The 18,366-nt window shown below is 49.0% G+C and overlaps 9 protein-coding genes across 9 annotated transcripts; 4 read left to right on the top strand and 5 right to left on the bottom strand.

Annotated features, from left to right (window-relative positions):
• Window positions 1-183: 183 nt before the first annotated feature.
• On the top strand, window positions 184-1,042 carry K452DRAFT_322085 (uncharacterized protein; the record flags this gene model as incomplete). Its single annotated transcript, XM_033544465.1, has 2 exons — window positions 184-527; window positions 598-1,042. A coding segment is annotated over exon 2 (435 nt), but the record flags the coding sequence as incomplete, so codon positions are not given.
• Window positions 1,043-1,394: 352 nt separating this feature from the next.
• Window positions 1,395-2,156, top strand: K452DRAFT_236673 (uncharacterized protein; the record flags this gene model as incomplete). Its single annotated transcript, XM_033537528.1, has 1 exon — window positions 1,395-2,156. A coding segment is annotated over one exon (762 nt), but the record flags the coding sequence as incomplete, so codon positions are not given.
• Window positions 2,157-4,446: 2,290 nt separating this feature from the next.
• K452DRAFT_322084 (uncharacterized protein) lies at window positions 4,447-5,104 on the top strand. The gene is made up of 2 exons (XM_033544464.1): window positions 4,447-4,770; window positions 4,831-5,104. Exons 1-2 carry the CDS (start codon window positions 4,485-4,487, stop codon window positions 4,974-4,976), a joined length of 432 nt encoding a protein of 143 aa, XP_033392648.1. The 5' UTR covers window positions 4,447-4,484; the 3' UTR covers window positions 4,977-5,104.
• A 44-nt stretch (window positions 5,105-5,148) lies between these two features.
• K452DRAFT_236653 (uncharacterized protein) lies at window positions 5,149-6,860 on the bottom strand (the record flags this gene model as incomplete). The annotated part of the gene is made up of 2 exons (XM_033537526.1): window positions 5,149-5,789; window positions 5,837-6,860. The coding sequence occupies 2 exons, from the start codon at window positions 6,858-6,860 to the stop codon at window positions 5,149-5,151; spliced, it is 1,665 nt and encodes a 554-aa protein (XP_033392647.1).
• A 3,162-nt stretch (window positions 6,861-10,022) lies between these two features.
• On the bottom strand, window positions 10,023-10,761 carry K452DRAFT_279237 (uncharacterized protein; the record flags this gene model as incomplete). Its single annotated transcript, XM_033539409.1, is given in 3 exon segments — window positions 10,023-10,234; window positions 10,410-10,419; window positions 10,434-10,761. Coding segments are annotated over 3 exon segments (432 nt in total), but the record flags the coding sequence as incomplete, so codon positions are not given.
• Window positions 10,762-11,892: 1,131 nt separating this feature from the next.
• Window positions 11,893-12,291, bottom strand: K452DRAFT_312739 (uncharacterized protein; the record flags this gene model as incomplete). Its single annotated transcript, XM_033543577.1, has 1 exon — window positions 11,893-12,291. The coding sequence occupies one exon, from the start codon at window positions 12,289-12,291 to the stop codon at window positions 11,893-11,895; it is 399 nt and encodes a 132-aa protein (XP_033392645.1).
• A 1,093-nt stretch (window positions 12,292-13,384) lies between these two features.
• K452DRAFT_291967 (uncharacterized protein) lies at window positions 13,385-14,638 on the bottom strand. Its single transcript, XM_033541282.1, has 3 exons — window positions 14,030-14,638; window positions 13,669-13,972; window positions 13,385-13,603 (listed from the first exon to the last, which is right to left on the bottom strand). The coding sequence occupies exons 1-3, from the start codon at window positions 14,567-14,569 to the stop codon at window positions 13,458-13,460; spliced, it is 990 nt and encodes a 329-aa protein (XP_033392644.1). The 5' UTR covers window positions 14,570-14,638; the 3' UTR covers window positions 13,385-13,457.
• Window positions 14,639-15,237: 599 nt separating this feature from the next.
• K452DRAFT_322081 (uncharacterized protein) lies at window positions 15,238-16,146 on the bottom strand (the record flags this gene model as incomplete). The annotated part of the gene is made up of 7 exons (XM_033544463.1): window positions 15,238-15,432; window positions 15,496-15,595; window positions 15,661-15,676; window positions 15,730-15,866; window positions 15,922-15,956; window positions 16,010-16,037; window positions 16,078-16,146. The coding sequence occupies 7 exons, from the start codon at window positions 16,144-16,146 to the stop codon at window positions 15,275-15,277; spliced, it is 543 nt and encodes a 180-aa protein (XP_033392643.1). The 3' UTR covers window positions 15,238-15,274.
• Window positions 16,147-17,636: 1,490 nt separating this feature from the next.
• K452DRAFT_312736 (uncharacterized protein) lies at window positions 17,637-18,051 on the top strand (the record flags this gene model as incomplete). The annotated part of the gene is made up of 2 exons (XM_033543576.1): window positions 17,637-17,703; window positions 17,762-18,051. 2 exons carry the CDS (start codon window positions 17,637-17,639, stop codon window positions 18,049-18,051), a joined length of 357 nt encoding a protein of 118 aa, XP_033392642.1.
• Between the last annotated feature and the right edge of the window lie 315 nt (window positions 18,052-18,366).

Raw genomic sequence — 18,366 nt, 5'->3', positions numbered from 1 at the left:
CGCGTGGAGGGCGAGCGCGACTTTTTGCTGTGCTGGCCCAAGGATTCGCATGGGCCAGGGGTCCACACGCTTTCCAGAATTCCGCCAGAAGCTTCGTCACGTGCTTTCCCCATGCGGGGTTCGTTTGTCTCGTTTCAGGCCCACCCGCGGCTCCTCCAACCTTTCCATGACCTCTCTGCGGCTCTTCCTCTCTCTATATGTGTCTTCTGTGACTATTTCCATCGCTCTCATCCGCACCTTCGACAATGAGAAACACACACCTTCGCTGACCGGCAACTGCTGCCGAGGCTACATACGCCTCATTCACCGCTCTCCACCGGTAAACCCTCGGCGGGTGGAGAGTGGAGCATTCCCTCACGCCTCGGCCCGGTGCTATCCTCAACAAGGCAACTTTTGACCTCGAATGAATTATACATGTCTCAGCTGGCTATGTGGCTATCCCGGCTCTTCTATTGGCAACCTAAGGCATCGTGCCTGCTGACATCAGACCCGCCGAGCAAGATAAGAGCGGGACTGAGAACGGGGCTGTGAGCGAAGGATTTTCTACATAAGATTGAAACTTACCCCTACTTTGCTAACTAACTCCCTGTACTCTAGCTACGAAAATGGACCAACTGGACGTGGACGAAAGCATCAATACCAACACTTTCAACAACCTCAACCTCGACGAACCATTAGATGATGACTCCAGTTCCGATGAAGAAAGTTCTAACCATGTCCTTCCCGAATGCCAAATCTGTGAGACGATACCAAGCGAGCTTTTCCCGCCCGAAGAACTTTACAGACTGTTTCATGAAGATTGTTCTGCATGCCCGGATGAGGATTGGGTACTTTGCGACTGGTGTCGGCATGCCAGACTCAAACACATCTTTCTATGTCCAAACGCGGGAGACGACGTGGTTTTGGATCCGATTCTAATGCCACATATAAAGACTCGCATATTCGAACAAACTGCCACCGATTGTGCGTTTTGTTCTTTCGTGGAGGCCATGGCGAATGAGGCCCTTAAGGGATCTTCCCTGGAAAATTGCTTGATAGTTGGGATTGCATCAGACATCCTTTCTTTAGGCATTCGATCCGCACCACCCTATATGCGCGCCAGACAGTTGAGAGTCTATTTTCACGGTGAAGAAAACGGTGAAGACCAAAACTACTGGGACGTTCCAGTGGGGTTGGGTGTCAAATCCCCGAGCTTGTCCAGCACGTATTCTCAAGGGTCAGTTGTGGAATTTTGGCAACCGACTACAAACCATAATCCAGCCACAGAAACAGCCAGTATGGTCGTGAGAAATACGCTTTCAAGACCATCACGAGCCACCATCAATTGGGATGCCATAAGGGCTTTACTTGCAGTTTGCTGTAAGGAACACCCGAACTGCCACTCGGAAGGAGCCATGTTACCATCGGGTTTCCGGGTAATTGATGTGGAGCGACGATGCATCGTGGAACCGAAAGAGACGATAGAATACTCTGCATTGAGCTACGTCTGGGGAGAAGCGGCGAAGATCGAACAACAGAAGCCAGGAAAGCTGACAAAGTCACTGCTGGGGCAGTTCGAACGCAGAGACAGCCTCTCACCATCCGAGTTGCCAAGGACAATCGAGGACGCGATCCAAGCATGCCTAGCTTTACGGATCCAATATCTATGGGTTGACCGTTTCTGTATCATTCAAGACGATGAACACAACAAGGCTCGCCATATCCAAGCTATGGGGGAAATATTTGCATCCGCGAATCTTGCTTTCATAGCAACTGGAGCAAATGATATGCATTCGGGCATTTCTGGAATCAGCAACCCTCGAAAGGCGGCTCAATGGACACTCAGTTCGTTCAGCTCGGATCTTGTGCAGACGCTACCGGCACTAGAGGATGCTATTGTAAATAGTAGATGGAGTCCAAGAGCTTGGACTTACCAAGAAGCTGTGTTGTCACGCAGGAAGCTCTGGCTCACGAGTGCTGAGGTATATTTTCAATGCGGCGAGGGGGAATTTACAGAAGACTTCTTCGTAGACTTGAATGGTTTTCCCAGTGAACATACCCAACTGCTCTGGTCCGAAGGAATCCCTACCAGCAATTTGTACTTTCTACTTCTAGCACAGTACAGCGAGCGATCTCTCACTTACAATTCCGACGTTTACAACGCATTCACTGGGATTGCGAACATGATCTACAAGACAGACGCTTTGGTATACGGACTGCCACGTGCTGATTTCGATCAAGCTTTACTTTGGAATGTATGGGGCTTCGAGCCTCACAAAGCTCGTATTGCGGAAACAGTATTGTTGCCGAGTTGGTCCTGGGCCTCTATCGACAGCCAGGGAGTCGGCATACGATCTCTCCCCTATCAGCGTGCATTCTGCGGCTCTTTGGTGCAGTGGGTCGTGTGCACGGAATCTGAGGGACAGGTCTCACTTGAACCCATCAGAGCAGACAACACACCAAAAGCCTGGGAGACGGAACGGAAGGGGAACGCTTCCCTGTACATGGCACTGGCCTGTATCGAAGACTGCTTTCTGTCTGCCCGGTCCGCGGAGCTTTTGCTCTGCCGTAATGGCACTTTTAACGAGCTGGGCCTCGCTGCGGATGCTTTATGGCCCACTTACAAATCATTTTGTCGAGATCTGTACTCAAGGCAAGAGGGGACTCCATGGCTCCATTCTATCAAGAAGCAACCCGGAACCTTGCTCGGTCGCACTCAGACGGCCATGCTAAGGTTCTCCATACAAATTGATGATCCGGACTTCACCTTTGGTTTCGGCATTTGCGATGACTACGGCCAGCAAATCGGAGCAGTGGCGATGCCCGAGCAGCTATGGTCGGAGCTCAAGGGATCCCGGATCAAAGTCATTGCGCTATCAGTCTCGGCACTAAAGTTTGATTATCCGGCTTTGGTTTACGCTGGATACTTCGCGCCTTACTGCCAGGATATTCGGCGGGGAGGAGACATTTCCAAAGTCCAGCCGGCCACGGAAAAGGTACTGCAGGACAGAAACGAAAACTTGACGTTCTTTGATTCGGAGGGAAAGGCCCTTTTACCGCCGCCGCTGGTTGAGCTCATGGTAGTCGAGGAAGAGGGGAATTGCTACCGCCGCGTTGGCTTGGGATGGGCGTTTTTGTCTCGTTGGGTCTATGTGGAGCGGACAATTGAGTCTTTGGCTTTGATATAGCAGTGATACATGGTTGTGTACACGTTGCGGCGCTCTTTCTAGGACACGTCGCATGGGAGGATGGTGCGAGTTTTCCCGGCCTTGCAGAATGCAGGGTGAGTGTATAAACGAATAATAGCATATTCCAAGTACTCAGCCCGAACAAACCTAAGCCGTCTGGTCACGAACAAACAACAACAACTTCCAACGCCGTACCTTTGGTCATAATCCGTTACCAGGAAGCAAATCAAATTTCCTCAACCCAGACGGATTTTTAAAAACAGCCGCAGCGCCACACCTACCTAACTTCCAACGGCGACCACGCGTCATTCCTCTTCCACAACCCCTCTTCTTTGGTGTTCCGCACGCACATATACATACATATGCCTGGTTCGACACGTCTTGTCGCTAGATTGACGCCTGCTCCAACGCTCGCCTGCTTGGATATCTCCTGGCGTTCTTTCCGCCTGTTGTTTGATGCCTGCTTCACTTGCGATCATGCTGTTGTTTCTGCAACCTGCCGACCCGGAAGCTCTATGGAAGATCCTTCTACAACCAAATAACTGGCAAACTACTCTACACATTCCAGCCGGGAGTGAATATCCCCTGAAAAGCTATTTTGCTATGCTGACGTCTCTGGCATAGAGTTGCGGAGAGGGAGCGGCACTTACCCCGGCAGTCCCATCACATCATGTCGTTCGACCGACCTATCATGTTCCATTATTCGCCTCTCTCCTTGTTCGTGACGTTGCGACCTCGTTCTCAATAAATTTGTTGTGGAATGCCTGGTAATGACGTACCCGTCTCGTCACTTCCTGTTGTCGCCGTGACTTGCCTAATTCGGCGCCAATACGACATCCGCTCTCCGGTCCAAGAAACGGTCTGTGTAGTTGCATCTGTGCAATCCCAGACAAAAAAGCACTCGTATACTGGGAACAAAGACCCGGCGCAGCCTCTGAGTACAGGCAAAGCCGACTTAAGTACACGTTCTATTCATAGTGACGTGGTGCTCAGGAGACGAAGCAGCGGCCCGGCGATCGGCCCTAAATTGGATGGCTTGCATGGTATAAGAAGCAGGAGCCTCAAATTACGGCGGGGAACGGCGGGGAGAGGCTAAGCCTGAACAGGTAAATCAACGTTTGAGCACCAATCAACCTTGTCGCGTCTTTTTGTGCTATCCAGGTCCCTGTAAACGTCTGTGACACGTTTTGGGGAGGCCACCTCGTATTACCTGACAAGTTCGTATCCAGCAAGTACATATACAATGCTGTAGGACCCAGCATTCCAAACTCACATCTATCAACTCCCGTTCAATCGTTTCAACCCGCCATCGACAGCATGCACGCCTTTATCATCATCTCCTCCCTCGCGGCCATCGCCGCCGCCGCCACCAACGGCACCTTCACCGACGACCGCGGTGTCTGGACCATCACCAAGTTCAACTACCACACCACGCCCTCTGGTGCCCACCCCTTCTACCAGTTCGACGCCCAGTACTCGGGCGATGCCGCCGACAAGGTCAACTCCTGCTCTCGCGAGTACGGCGGCTCCCCCGACGCTAAGCGTCCCGGCCCTTACTGCAGCGACCCGGCGCTCAGCTTCGAGGTCAACGAGTCCGAGAAAAGTACGTAGAATGTTTAAGTGTTAGGTGTGAGTGGGCTTTGGCTAACTTGCTTCTCTGCAGTTCTGTCGCTTACTCAGACTATCAACGAGCATGAGGTCATCCGTGGCGAGCAGAAGTTCGAGTTGGACTGCCACAACGACTCCAACGGTGCCTATATCTGCAACGCGGATACTTTTAAGGTTTCCGTTAGCACGGCCGTTGCTTAAAGGCGAAATAATACAAGGAAAGATGCTACGATTTGGAATGTGTACAATTAATTTTTTGATATTTGTAAAATCAGGGCATATCAAATCGTTTCAAAGCGCAACTTGAAAATCTACTATCTTTCAAAACCAATGTCTCAAGACATCCTCCTCCGGACCACAAAGGGCATTTGAACTAAGCGTACAGCTTTCCGGGAATAGGGACCGTCACATCAAAACTTGTAAACGTAATATGACCGACGCCGTCCTCACCCTGTCCTTCCTTGGCAACTCCCCACTGTACAGGGAGCTGTGCAGCACCCGTGTCGTTTTCTGGTGGATGACAAGCTGCAGATATCGCCGCACTAGAGCTTGACATGAGCGGCATGCCGCCCGGAAACTTCCGATACGCCATTACGATGCCGCTGATCATAATGATGCAACCAACACAAGTGGTAAAGATGATTGCTACAGGGGAATAGCCGCACGTTGATATTTCCCTTTTATAGTCCGGTTTTCGGTCTCTGGAAATGATTGTGACGCTGACCATAAATAGGCTCTGCGAGGCCAGCCAGTGGAGAAGAACACTGGTGATATTTAATGGAATGGCGTACCGGTAGGGCAGTTGGAGCCAGAATGTACTACGCTGCTGCCCCGTTGGAAAGGTGACTCGAAGAGGCTTAATAGATTGCTTATAACAAGCTAACTCGCGTTGAACGAGCATGCGCGTGAGAAGCGCATTAAAGGAGACGTAAAGGTAAGAAAGTATCACTTGCGGTGCATTGGCAAGCAACACTCCTCCCATTATTGAAGTTCTGGTATGCAGCAAATTATTCCCTAGGAAGAGTCAGTACTGTTTAGTAACGAAAAAAAGTATCACGTACCTTGCAATTGGCCAAAACCAGTAGCCCAAAGATCTTTGATGTTGGATGGCATACCGGCAAGAGACTTATCAATAGCAATTATGGCAAAGACTAAGGAACCCCAGTATGAAAGGTATGAGATGATCCATCGCTTCCCATTGGCAGCGTTGTACCACCTCAATTTTTCCGGATTATATTTTCTTGGCTTGTTTGGCGATTGCGAAAGCTGGATCTCCTTCCACTCCCATTCGAGTCGAAAATCTCGTCTTTCGTGAATACAGCGCCCTTTGGTTTCCGCCTCGGGCTCGTCTAAAAAGTAAGATATGGCGTCTCCAACAGTAACAACATAATGATTGTAATATCGGAAAGCCACAGTGAACATGCAGCAAACTTTGACAAAGTTGCAAATGATAACAATGATCGCAATTTTAAGGCTGAACTGAAGTTTACACACTTCTTCAACCTTCTCTACGAGACAATGCGAGACTGGACTTCCGTATGGGGCCCACGAACCATTTGCTGGTATTTCGGCCGTGCGAGTGATGTGGCAGTCTTGAATACTTCGCGATGGACATCTCCATCCATTGGCGGGAAATACATCTGCAAAGCTCTGGTACGGCAGGTGATCATCGTAGTTTAAGTTTGTTGTCAGTGGCCAAGAAATCTTAACCCATTCGTAGTAGCTTGAGTCGTTCCAAACAGGGCTATAATTAGCCGGACTGTGCCAGACGATCTGGTTTTGAAATATAAGGACGTCGCCATGTTGAGATACGTATTGGCTGTTATATGCCTCTAGACATTCGTGTGCTGTGAGGTTGTCGGTTTTAAGTGTTTTAAATTTGTCGCGAAGTACTTCAGCCTCGGAGAGGTTAAATGAATTGTCTACGGCGGTGAATTCAGAAGTGTCGTAATTATGTCCGTTAAAGAAATTATCGGTGACTGGCAACACTTGGTAGTCGTTTGCTTGAATTCTTGCAAAGACGACAGAATTAAACAAAAAATGAAGTGGCACAGAGCTGGTTAATAAAAGGGTCCAGAGTAGCATTCTGCCGCGGCCGATGTACCAAAGATTGCGAGTATTTGGAACGCCTATATGGAGCCAGATTCGGTTTCGGTGCGCCTTGGAAATTTCCGCTTTGGTTGGCGAACAGAGCACTTGCATGCAGTAATTGCTGGCCGCTAGGAGAATTGTACTCAGGACATTAATGAGCAAGTGGATCCAGCGACTTAAGTTCTTAACAGCATCGCAACTGCTGTCAGACAAGATTTTCCAGTCCTTGCCATCGTGCTCGAATTTGTGATTCGCCATTACGTAGATCGTTGTGCCGATATTGCATAGCATTACACAGAGTGCTATACTCGCGGCGACAGTAACGCCTACTCGCCATCCGGAAAACCGTTTTTGTACATTGTAGTCGGAAGGAGTTTCCGGCTCCTGAAGAAGTGCCGAATCCTGAGAAAGCACCGAGTCTTGAAGAAGTTCCGAATCTTGTGGTCTTGGTATGGCTGGCGATCTTAAAAAGGTTAGCAATCGCCAGATGACTAAACAAAAGGTTTCATACAGTCTGTGTTCAAGGAGCTCAAGCTGACTACTACTTTCGTTGTCTTCGTTTACATCCGAAGTCCTTCGGTACTTCGTTTGCTGTCGGTAAATCATGGTGATTGTTCTCAATGTGTGAGTCGTAGGCGTAACTTGGTAAGACGGTATCAGTCGGTGGGGGAAGGACGGGCTTTAAGTATGAAGAGGCGGAATGTCAGCGCACCAAGGCTGAGTACAAGCCTTGCAGTATGGTGTGACCTGCTGCACGCCCCAATGTGCGACACAAATCAGGTATTTCTGACCGAAATCAGTCCCGACAAACTACCACAAAATCGTATAGTCTTTCTACAATTGTACTTGAATAGCGTGCTTTGAACTACTTAAATCCCCACTAATTTGGAAAGTGGAGAGTTGCTCGATGATGAGTCTCTTGTGGAAGTCAAGCGGAACCAACGCTGTTGTAAGATTTAGTCAACCGAATTGTGTAACGACTGCTAGCCAATCACATAGGAATAGCAGCCTACATGGGTTGTACGGCCTTATTACTGTCTCAGAAACTCACAAAAGAACGTGGTCCCAGAACTAGCCTAGACAACATTGAGTAAGAATAGCCTCTGGGCCGACAGGTAATAATAAGACATAAGTACTATCCTAATAAGTACGCCTGACACTATAACTTTACGTAAGATATACTTCCCATATTTACCAAGCTCAACATGCTTAACGTACTTAATTTTCTGCAACTGAATTCGTAATGTCCCTAGCAAGCCATGTAAGCGAAACATCCAAGAGCACTTATAAGTACGTCCCTAACGGTTAGTTGGCTAAATAAAAGTAGTAATAGTGATTTGGTAGTAGAAGGTTAATGTGCGAGCGATTAGGCTACAAAGAGGTATCCTCTCTCTTGTAAGTCTCCCCATTTATTCGAGACGGGAGAGAAAAATTTTGTTTCTAATATGCCGCATACAAACTCTTAAACTTATTGCCTTTTTATAACGCATGGTATATTGAACTTGAGCAATTTGAAATTAGATGGGCTTAAAAAAACACCATATTCTCCCACCTTCCTTCCGCGCCCTCTAGAACTTCCCCATGCATTACTCCGTAAACATAGCACTCCCCTACAACTCTCCACCTATCACCTACTCTACGTACCACAAGCGGCATCTTTGCTCCCCTTAACACGCAAATTACATCCCCTACACTGGTCCCCAACGGACCTAAGCCAATGAACCCCTTTTCGGTAGCAAAAAGACGTCGTACACACTGTCCACGGACCATATAGGCTTTACACATATGCAAAAATGGCTTCCTAGATACACCAACGGCGTCCCATATCGCAGGCTCATGCACAACCTCTGGTGGGTGCGGACGAGGGCCCGCACACTCCCAGAATGGGCTACGATCGTTGTCTAGGCCCAAAATAGAGGGTGATGCAAATGGCGCATGACTGAGAATGTCAAATGCCGTGTGATATATCATTGACGTTGTCGGGTAAGTACCGCGGGCATCGAAGGGCGAAAACATGTCGCTCCAGACCTTAGGATCTCCGCGACGGTCTGCAGGCTCGACGGCTGATATCGTGAGAACGGGAAGGCCAGTTGCGGCTAGCAAGGGAGGTTCTGCTGAAGAAGATGGAGGTGTTGTGAGGAAGACGTTGGTCGTTTCGCCTGGGCCACCGGACGAAACCTCATCTGTGTTGTCCATTTTCACGGAAGTGGCTCCGTATTCCATCCAGCAGTCTAGAAGAGGCGCAGCGAGCGGTGGCAGGTTCCAGTCAGGGAGCCAGGATGGCCAAGCCGGGTCCGTAGTAAGTTTTCGGTCGTCCACGTACTGAAGGAAGTCAAGCGTTCGAACTTTGGAGCGGACACTTAGCCAGTAGCAGATAAACTCGATGTACACGTCCCGGCTCGATTTAGACGGCGAATAGTTTACAGTGAAGCGTTTGCGTGAGGGATGAAAGAACCCTGTTTGGCCCGTTGGGGAAGATGTTTCCAACTCGAGGCTTAAAAGGCTATAGATTTTGTCCCGAGGATCAGTCGCTTGCGTTGTACGAAGCTGGCCTATAAGGTTGAGCATTGGTGAGTAGTTGATGATACGTGGCTTGGTGGGTTGTTGAATATCGGCAAGATACCGGTCTATGATTAGGTTCTCGTACATGTTTACGATGCTGCTGATGCTCTCAAAGACTTCGGCCTTGGTTTCAGAGAAGAGCTTTTCAAGTTGTCCTATTTCATCGGCCTCGAAATACCGTATGATCACTCTTACCCAAGGGACCTTTTTCACAGCCCGCCCGTTTACAACAAATTGCATACTTTTGATCGCATTGTGGACGACCATGCTTGCAAGTTGAAACGTATGAAAATTAAGCGTGCAATTGCCTTGTTGAAAGACAAGAATTGATCTTGCGGCACCAGCAACTGCTTCTTGAAACACCCAGGCGCGTTGGAACCAGGGGCTGTGAATGAGGTTGATAAATGCCAGGTAGTTTTTTGGATGCCACGGATCGTATCGGTATTGTTCCTCTGGAGGATGAGCTTCGAGCTCTTCAATTTCAATGTCTTCTTGTCCATGGTAGCGAGGGCCTTGTACAGGCACCGGAGATGAAAATGGGTTGCCGTCATCTGCAGTCAACTCAGAAGCGCAGAGGAACGCATTCGCAGTCCATTCCTGCTCTTTGCCTAACCACGCCACGACTTTTTTAGCGTTTTTGAAGATGGTGTACATGTGCTCCACCTGTTGCGCTCGCTCTTCCAAGTCACCCTGATTGATACACAGTGCATCGACCCAAAGAGTTAGGAATAACTTCTCGTGTCTTAGTGACAATAACGCTTCCTCGAGGTTCGGTCCGATACCGAGATATTTCGTTCTCAGGTTGTCTGGAGATTGGTAATCGTATGGTAGATGCCATAGCCCGGAGACTCTGTCATCAATTCTACCCTTCAAATAGGCCTCGGGATCCTGGTCAACTGTGTGCGCAGGCCCAAGGTCCTCTCGAAACCGGTTCAGGACCATTGGTCCAATGTCTTTTAGCGGTAAATGCGAAACGGAGACATGGTCGCATCTTATCCATCGCACCGGCTTTGGTGAGCCCCAGACGTAAGAAAGTGCGAAATAGTTTATTATGGTGTTGAGTGGCTCTGTTATAATATCACAGCGGAGGTCGTCGGTACGCTTCCCAGGATGGAGGATAAGGAGCCGGAAGTATCCATTTTCTAAAGGGCGATATCTAAAACGCCGGTAAGGTAGAAGGGCCTTGATGGCAGATCGTATCAATCCGTTGCTCATTTTAGACAAGGTATTGTGAGAGGGAGACTTCTTGACGGATCGTAAAGGATTGGTACTTTGACCTTGCTTTATGTAGCACACTATGTGCAATAGCTTCAGGATCCCATCGATATCTGCTGCCGGTGGTCTGGAAGTATTGAGTGAAGTACTTTTCGACGTGTTGAAAACTCTTCATATCTTGCTTACACCGCCTTGCAAGGATCGGACGCTTTTCCTAGAGTTGTATAAACAAGCGAGTATAGCTTAGTTCTCGCACAAAAGGATGAGACAAGTTAAGTAAAATCGGAAAGACGCGGGGGGTACAAATTACATTTAGTGAAAAATTAAGCGTACGTCCGGACCGATCCATTCGGACCGTAGTGTGGTTTTTCACATGTCCAATCCGGACTGCGCTAAACAATGTATAATAACCATTTAAGCAGACCGGGCAATCCTACCATCTAGAATTCGTATGTTTATCGCAGGTAGTTACTATGCCTTTCGTTTAGCGACCCGACGTACAAATTCTCAAGCATAGTGTTTTTAGTTGACAGCAGACACGTTACTATACATGAAAACAGGTTAACGGTTGAGATAAGGCAGTCAGTAATACTTGCATCGACAAACATGGATAAGAAAAGTGCTTTATTGTGAGGGCCAAGAGGTGGATTAAATGCATTTCCGCCCTATATTCTAGTGACAAACAAAGACGCGTAAAACCATCTATGTCTTCAGGGCATTTTCACCGGCACTCTGTTTGCTCAGCCCGGTTGAACAAAGGAAGCTCCGTGCATATGTTTGTGGCATCCGCCTACAGGCTATTTCATTCATATTTCCCACACTTTCCCCCCCTTTCTTTTTGAAAATCTGTCGTTCTCGTAATTTTGATTTCCTATATACAAATGCTCATGATCAGCAAAGCTAACTTTGTTACGATGTTCCGAGATAAATTGAGAAAAAGAGCCTGAGTATGCTTGCCGTCGATGAAATATTGCGTTAACGGTCTGCGATTAGGGATGGTGGCTTTCTAATTTAGCTCCTGTCATATGTCACCATTCTATTCGGCATCATTCCGATTGTCGTCATGCTTCAGGATCCCACCGTATCCTTCACGACTTGTAAGGCAATAAGATAACGTTGCATAATTTCATTCATAATTCGTAGATAGATGAATGTAGGTAGTTAGGTACAAAACACTTTGCAGTCCTCCTTGATTTTGTAGTTTTCCCAGATCGCAGCACCAACTCTATTTTTCGAACGAAAAATATGCTTAGGAGTGGATAACCTCAATGATATATTCGCCCTTACGGTACTGGCCGCCAACCCTGCCATTGGACAAGCAGGTCTGCTGGATAGCATTGGCCAGAGAAGCGACCTCGGGGCACGACATACCACCGGGGCTACCGCACATAGAAATAGCAGCTTCTTTGTGGCTGACCTGAGTTGTGCAGCCGCTGCCCATGTCATTGTCGTTTCCGCATGCGTACGTCTCCTGCCCGCGGACTTGGTTGATAACGTCCGTAACGGATCCCGTATCAGGACTACCCTCAGTGGTTTCGCAGGTGATGCCATCGGGGACGTCCCGGGTGGTAGCTGGGACGGCGATGCCAACAGGGAGGCTCGCTGCGAGAGCTAGAGCAATGGCGAAGAACTTGGTGTTGGCGAACATCTGAAATTGTTAGTAGCCTTCTAGTAACTAGCGATGCGGCACATGCGTACATTGATGGTGATTTGTTTCCGAGACTTGTACAGTGTACTCGTGATTTGTATTCTTGGATCGTAGGTAGTGATTGAAGGAGAAAGGTAGTGATGGTGTGTCCCAAGGGCTGTTTATCAGTGCTTTATATATGCGTCTCCTACATCCCCCTCTCACTGTCACATAACCGGGCAGTGCAGTGCATGGCGAAAAAATTGAACATGATTCTGCTCACCACCGCATGCTTCATCGTTGATGGTGGGACTTGTGGACCTGCTTAGTGGAGCGTGGATGATTTGGATGACATGGCAGATAGAAAGCACAAACGCAAGGTGCTTACTACGTAGGCCCTTGCTCTTTTCGGGGGATGGCAGTAGCTGGGCTTAGGGCTCGGTGGCGGTCCCTCTCGAAGACCACGACGAAGAGGCGCAGCGGTGACGAAGCGCGGCCCATGCTCATTAGGCGCCGGTGATCTGGCTGGGTGTGTTGCCCTTGTGGTGATACTGGTACTGAGCATCTTCTACTCCATACTGATGCGGTATCGGCTGGCCGTGTATCTATTTCATAAACTCGCTTCGGATTGGCCACTTTACACACAGAGGCCGCTGCCGTCGGAAATGCTGTTTTACTTCTGCATCTGCTCACATTGTTCTTCATTGACCCCGAAGTTTCTTTTCATCCCAGCTCACTGGTCCCATACTCTCAACGATGAAACTGAGGGGACAGGCATGTTGAGAATGCTTGGTGGCCTAAATAGACTAATAGGGCGACATTTGCGAGAGATCTGCACAACGTGGCACGTGGGGGCGGAAAAGCCCCATTGGCTCCGTTTTGTCGCCGTCGAGCGAGAAATCGGCAAGATTGCCGTAAGTAGTAATAGGTGTGAATTCTAGCGGTGCCTAAGCTACATGGCGGTGTTATGTCGCCGCCAGCTCGTCCCAACGGGCGGACATAGCAGGGCCAGCCAGCAACAAAATAAGCACATGGAGCGACCACAAGTGTAACATCAGGCGATAATGGAAGGCCTAGCAGGCGGTATACGATACCAACGTAATAAGCATCCAATGCCATTCAATCAATAAGACGTAGCTGTCTTGAGATAATGATTTCGTTACCAGGTAAGGCAGTTGAATACTCATTTACTGATAACTAAACTCCTGCCCGATAAGTTCCTCGCTGAGCTTCCACAATCTTTCGGCTTCAATGCTGCTAGTAGCCCATGGCTTCACCGTGTCCGTCCATGCGTCCGCAATGCGGGAATCTTGCAGATAAGCCCCATTGTGTTCTGTTTTACTTAGCGGTGTATTTGCTGGAACCTTTTACAAGGCGGACGGTGAAAATATCTCTTACCTTTCAAACTCGGCGAAAATGCCGCGTAAACGTGCGTCGCGGCACCCTGCTCGGCTGTCTTGGCGTTGAAGCTGCCCCATCCTTCGGCATTCCCCAGAAATTTGTCCACCTCTTGGAGACCAGGTATATCGACATTCCAATCGAGATGGCTTCCGAGCGTCGTAGTCATAATTACACCTGGGTGAAGACTAAACGCCAAAAGTCCACGTTTTTGCCCAAGCTTCTCGGCTAGAGAAATGGCCATTAGCATATTCGCCGTCTTGGACTGGCCGTAGGCTCTCCATTTGTTGTATGTTTCACCTTCCTAGCAATCGTAAGAATATTAGATCGGAGCATTATTTTTAAAACAGACAGCACGTACCCTGAAATTATAATCTCCCCAGCGAATCGGGCTGAGGCGGTGTCCGTCACTGCTGACACTGACTACGCGCGAAGATTTCGACGCCAGTATTTTGTCCATGACGAGGTTGGTAAAGAGGAAATGCCCGAGATGGTTGGTGGCAAATTGGCTTTCAAAGCCGTCAGGGGAGAGGGCATAATTGGTTGCCATGATGCCAGCGTTGTTGACCAGCACGTCGATATGCGTAACATCCTCGCATGAAATAACTTCAGCAGCGGCTTTGCGTACCAAATCCAGCGATCCAAGGTCAAGCTGAAGAAGGCGCACTTGTACATTTGGCTGCTTCGCGGTAATAGCATCTGCTGTCTTCTGGAGTTTCTTTGTATCGCGGCTAGCCAGGATCAACATGGCTGGTTGTCCTGAGGCAATGCTTTCCACGAAAGTAGCGCCGAGGGTGCTGGGCGATACACCGGTGGTGAGGACAATCTTGCCCTTGATTTCACTTGTAAAGTCGTTGACCAATTCATCTGCCGTCGTGTTAGAATTGTATGAAGGCGTCATGGTGTTTTCCGAGCTATGTATGAATAAGGAAAGTCGAGAAAAAGCGCAGGTAGCGGCGTTACGTAGTATATGTTAAAAGATTGCGACAATTCTTTGAAGGGTGGACGTCGCTTTTATGCTTTCCGCAACCAACCGCTCGGACCAAAGCATTGTGTTATCTCCGACATGACTGCGCAAACACCTAAATCCGTATTAACCCCGCATACTTCTTCCGTCATTCTTACGGAGTTTAGTTTCTGCAGTAAAGACTACATTTATAGTCGTACTTGTCCACATCGGACCGTGCGGCGTTAACTACAGAAGAGTCAGATGTGGACAAACTCGGTTCTGCGGTGCAGATACCCGGAAAGTACTACTTTTGCTCGCTTGTCTGGGAGTGGTTCTTTCTGACCGACCAGCATAGGAAAGGCGAGCAGGCGCATCTCGACATGTTCCTCGACGGGCGTTAATGCTTCTCCCAATTACTGTCACAAAACCACCCAGACAGTCATGCACTGCGGCTGCGAACAAAGCTGGCCAATGGCGACGCTGACGACCGCGTTACGGAATCAAATCCCAGACGAATTGCTCACTTAACCTCACTCAGTTGCGATCTCCCGCAAAGTAGGAAGAACAGATTTAGCATCTGGGATACTAAAAGGTTGACTGACAAACTGAAACGTTCACATTCCTAACCATAAGATGCAACATCCACTGCACCTGCCCTCAGTCCTCATCAGTGCTGGGAACTACCTGTGAGATGCGCGTCTCCACAGTAATGCGGGTCGGGTTCTGCTGCACGACGAAGCGCCCATTCCCAACGAACTTGTGATGTCCCAGAAACGAGTACCGGGGATCACCAGCCTCGAAGGTGTGCTCACTCTCTGAGTCTTTTCATTAGCGAGTCTGTCCCATTTACGGTAGAAGAGGGGGAGAAGCAAACGCACCGGTTCCGAATGGGAACGTCTTTTCGACAGGTTTTCCCTCCAAGACTTCCTGTAGTTCTTTCGTGATTTGAAAAACGCCTGTATACGACAGTGCGATGACCTGCAGATAAACACGTGTGTAAATGGCGTCTTTCTTTGTCTCTAATCTGGAACAAGGGGACCTACAGCGCCATCTTTAGTCCTGAATTTCTTCGCGTTAGCATTGTTAACTAGCTGCATTGCATCTGCACTTACTTAGCCACGGCCTTCACGTCCGGTCGCGCCCGCGGCTGATTGGCGTCGATGGTCATCCAGTCGGCGCCAAAGAAAATGTCAGCCTCGAGTTTGGGCTCGAAGCCCTCGGCGCTGGTAAGTGTGCCAGTTGAAGTTTGCTAGATGCCAGTGGTTAGGCAATTGTGGTGTGGAACGCAGAAGATAGATTGTTACCCAGTGTGTAAGGTTTGAGCCCCCGGCTGTAGTGCCTGATTATAAATGAGCCCGGATGCCGAAGACGAAATTATAGACGAATACGTACCAACAGGGTTGCTGTCGGTCACGTTGAGCTGTTGCTTTGGTAAGTTTATCAACGAGAGCGGCCATCACGCATGGATCACTAGCCTTGAGGATAAAGGCTGGCTTCAGGGAGGGGTAACCGGTAAGTTGTTTGGCCATCTTTGCTTTCGAATTGGTATGCTGCCGCTCTAGGTGATGGGCAACAGACAATTAATATAAGTGCCACGATAATTGGCAAACGAAAACCGGGTAGCCTTGCATCTGCTGTGACATCTATGATGGTCAACTTACCCCGCCTCAACCCCGCCTTCCGGGTCTGTTGGGATCCGATTTTGCTTTTCTTGCATACAATCATGCATCTCTCTCCGCTCGCTTATGTCGTCACGTTCTACAGACATGCTTTTTCGATGATGCAATCCGTTACATTGCTGCTAGCAGCCACTGCTGCTGCAACTATGCCGTGTTCCGAACAACAGTGGCAAGTTAACGGGTATGTACAGCGTTTAGCCACATCGGCGCAAACAAATGAATTGGCTGCATCGTACAATGGTTCACTACATGCCCTAAAAATCGCTGGTCATAGGTGCTTGTCACGACAAGAGATAGTATAGTATAGCCGTACAGGCTAAGTTCTACATTTAGTAGAACATGAGCTTACTTATAAGGTTTTCTCCGTAAAAATAGCTAATTGATGCGTTATAATTTATCTATGTGTAATTATCATCTTTCGTATATTTGTAAAGGAACTAAAAATCCGAGGTATATTAATTTACTTTACATAGTATCTTAGATTTGTATTTTAAAAACTGGAATGCCGCTCTCTATAACATTCTATTAAGAATTCGAACCATAGTAAGCTACAGTCCTATAAGAAGCTGGTTGGCCAAAGACTTCCACAAAGAAGATCGCAGTCGAATTCCCTACTACCCTAGTAAGCTAATCCCCCATCTCCGCACCAAATACCTATCATACTACTATAAGGAAGCCGGGATTATCTCGAGTCCTAGCTCCTTAAACAGCCATGTCCGAAGCTCCGTCCCAATCATGCTATCAAGGCCATAGCTCGCAACGCTCGGCCCCGCAAACTCAAATACATCGGTCGGCACCATCAAGATATCCGCGCGCGGCGCACCTATACATAATATACGCCGCCTCGTCGCCCTCTTACTATACGGCCGCGATGCGTGCGTAAAAGTCCTATGCGTCGCCGCTGCCGCTACTACTGGCCGGTACACTTTACATGTTCATGCCTAAGGCGGCGCGGCGCCACGTGTGCGAGACGCGCATCGTTATACCAGTACACGTTCGCGGGGTCGGATTCGGCGAGCGCGACGCCCAAGGTCATATACGCCCCAGGGAACGAAGCGTCTACGCTTATAGGCGCTGACTATATCATCGCCATCTCAAAGCTGGTTCGCGCGACCAGAAGCGTCTAATCAATAAATTTGGTTTTTATTCTAAAGAGGAATAAAGAGAAATAAAAGTAGGGGTCACTTTCTGCGTAGGTATTCGGAAGCAGAAAAACAAAGAAAACGTCTTGCATATATTTGTGTGACCGCAAGCTTGCCGGTTAACTTATCATAGCCGCTCCCACAAGCCTTCTCGGAACCAAAATTCCACCCCTTCTTCTCGCTCCACCCGTCACCAACATGCCCACGTTTAATCCCGCTAAGGACATCCCTGATCTTTCGGGCAAAGTCATTCTTATAACCGGCGGTACGCGAACGGCTCCTCTCGGCCACATGTACGCATATCTAACCCTTCCTTCTCCTAGGTACTTCGGGCATTGGCCTTACCTCGGTACACCTTCTCGCCCCGCACAAACCCTCGCATATCTACTTCACCGGCCGCAACGCTACCGCCGCCGAATCCGTCATCTCGGCTGCGCAAGTCTCGGCCCCGACCGTACCCGTTACCTTTATCCCGCTCGACCTCGCCGGTCCGCGTACAGAGATCCGCGCTACCCTAGCCCCACACTTCTCCGGCCCGGACGCCCGCCTTAATATCTTAATCGCGAACGCTAGTATCATGGCTACGCCGCCCGGCCTTACTACCGAGGGCTAGGAGCGGCAGTAGGGCACTAACTACATAGGGCATGCCGTAGTGCTGAAATCGCTGCGGGGCGTAATACGCCGCACTACCGCTTCAAAGGCTGCCGATATACGCTTCGTGTCGCTATCATCCGTAGGATATTACATGCATCCGACGGGCGGAGTACAGTTCGACTCGCTTCGCAGCGCCGATGCGATAGGCAAGTAGAACGCGTATAGGCAGAGCAAGCTAGGAAACATAATTGAGTTGAGTTGAGTTGAGTTATATTCATTTACCCTGACCCATCGCCCTAACCTAGAAACCCCATAGTAGTTAGGGCAGACTACC

The sequence above is a fragment of the Aplosporella prunicola genome (assembly GCF_010093885.1).
Source record: "Aplosporella prunicola CBS 121167 unplaced genomic scaffold K452scaffold_36, whole genome shotgun sequence".
In the NCBI taxonomy this organism is placed as follows: Eukaryota; Fungi; Ascomycota; class Dothideomycetes; order Botryosphaeriales; family Aplosporellaceae; genus Aplosporella; species Aplosporella prunicola.
Note: the sequence above shows the minus strand (reverse complement) of the source record. Positions and strands in the feature narration are given on the sequence as shown.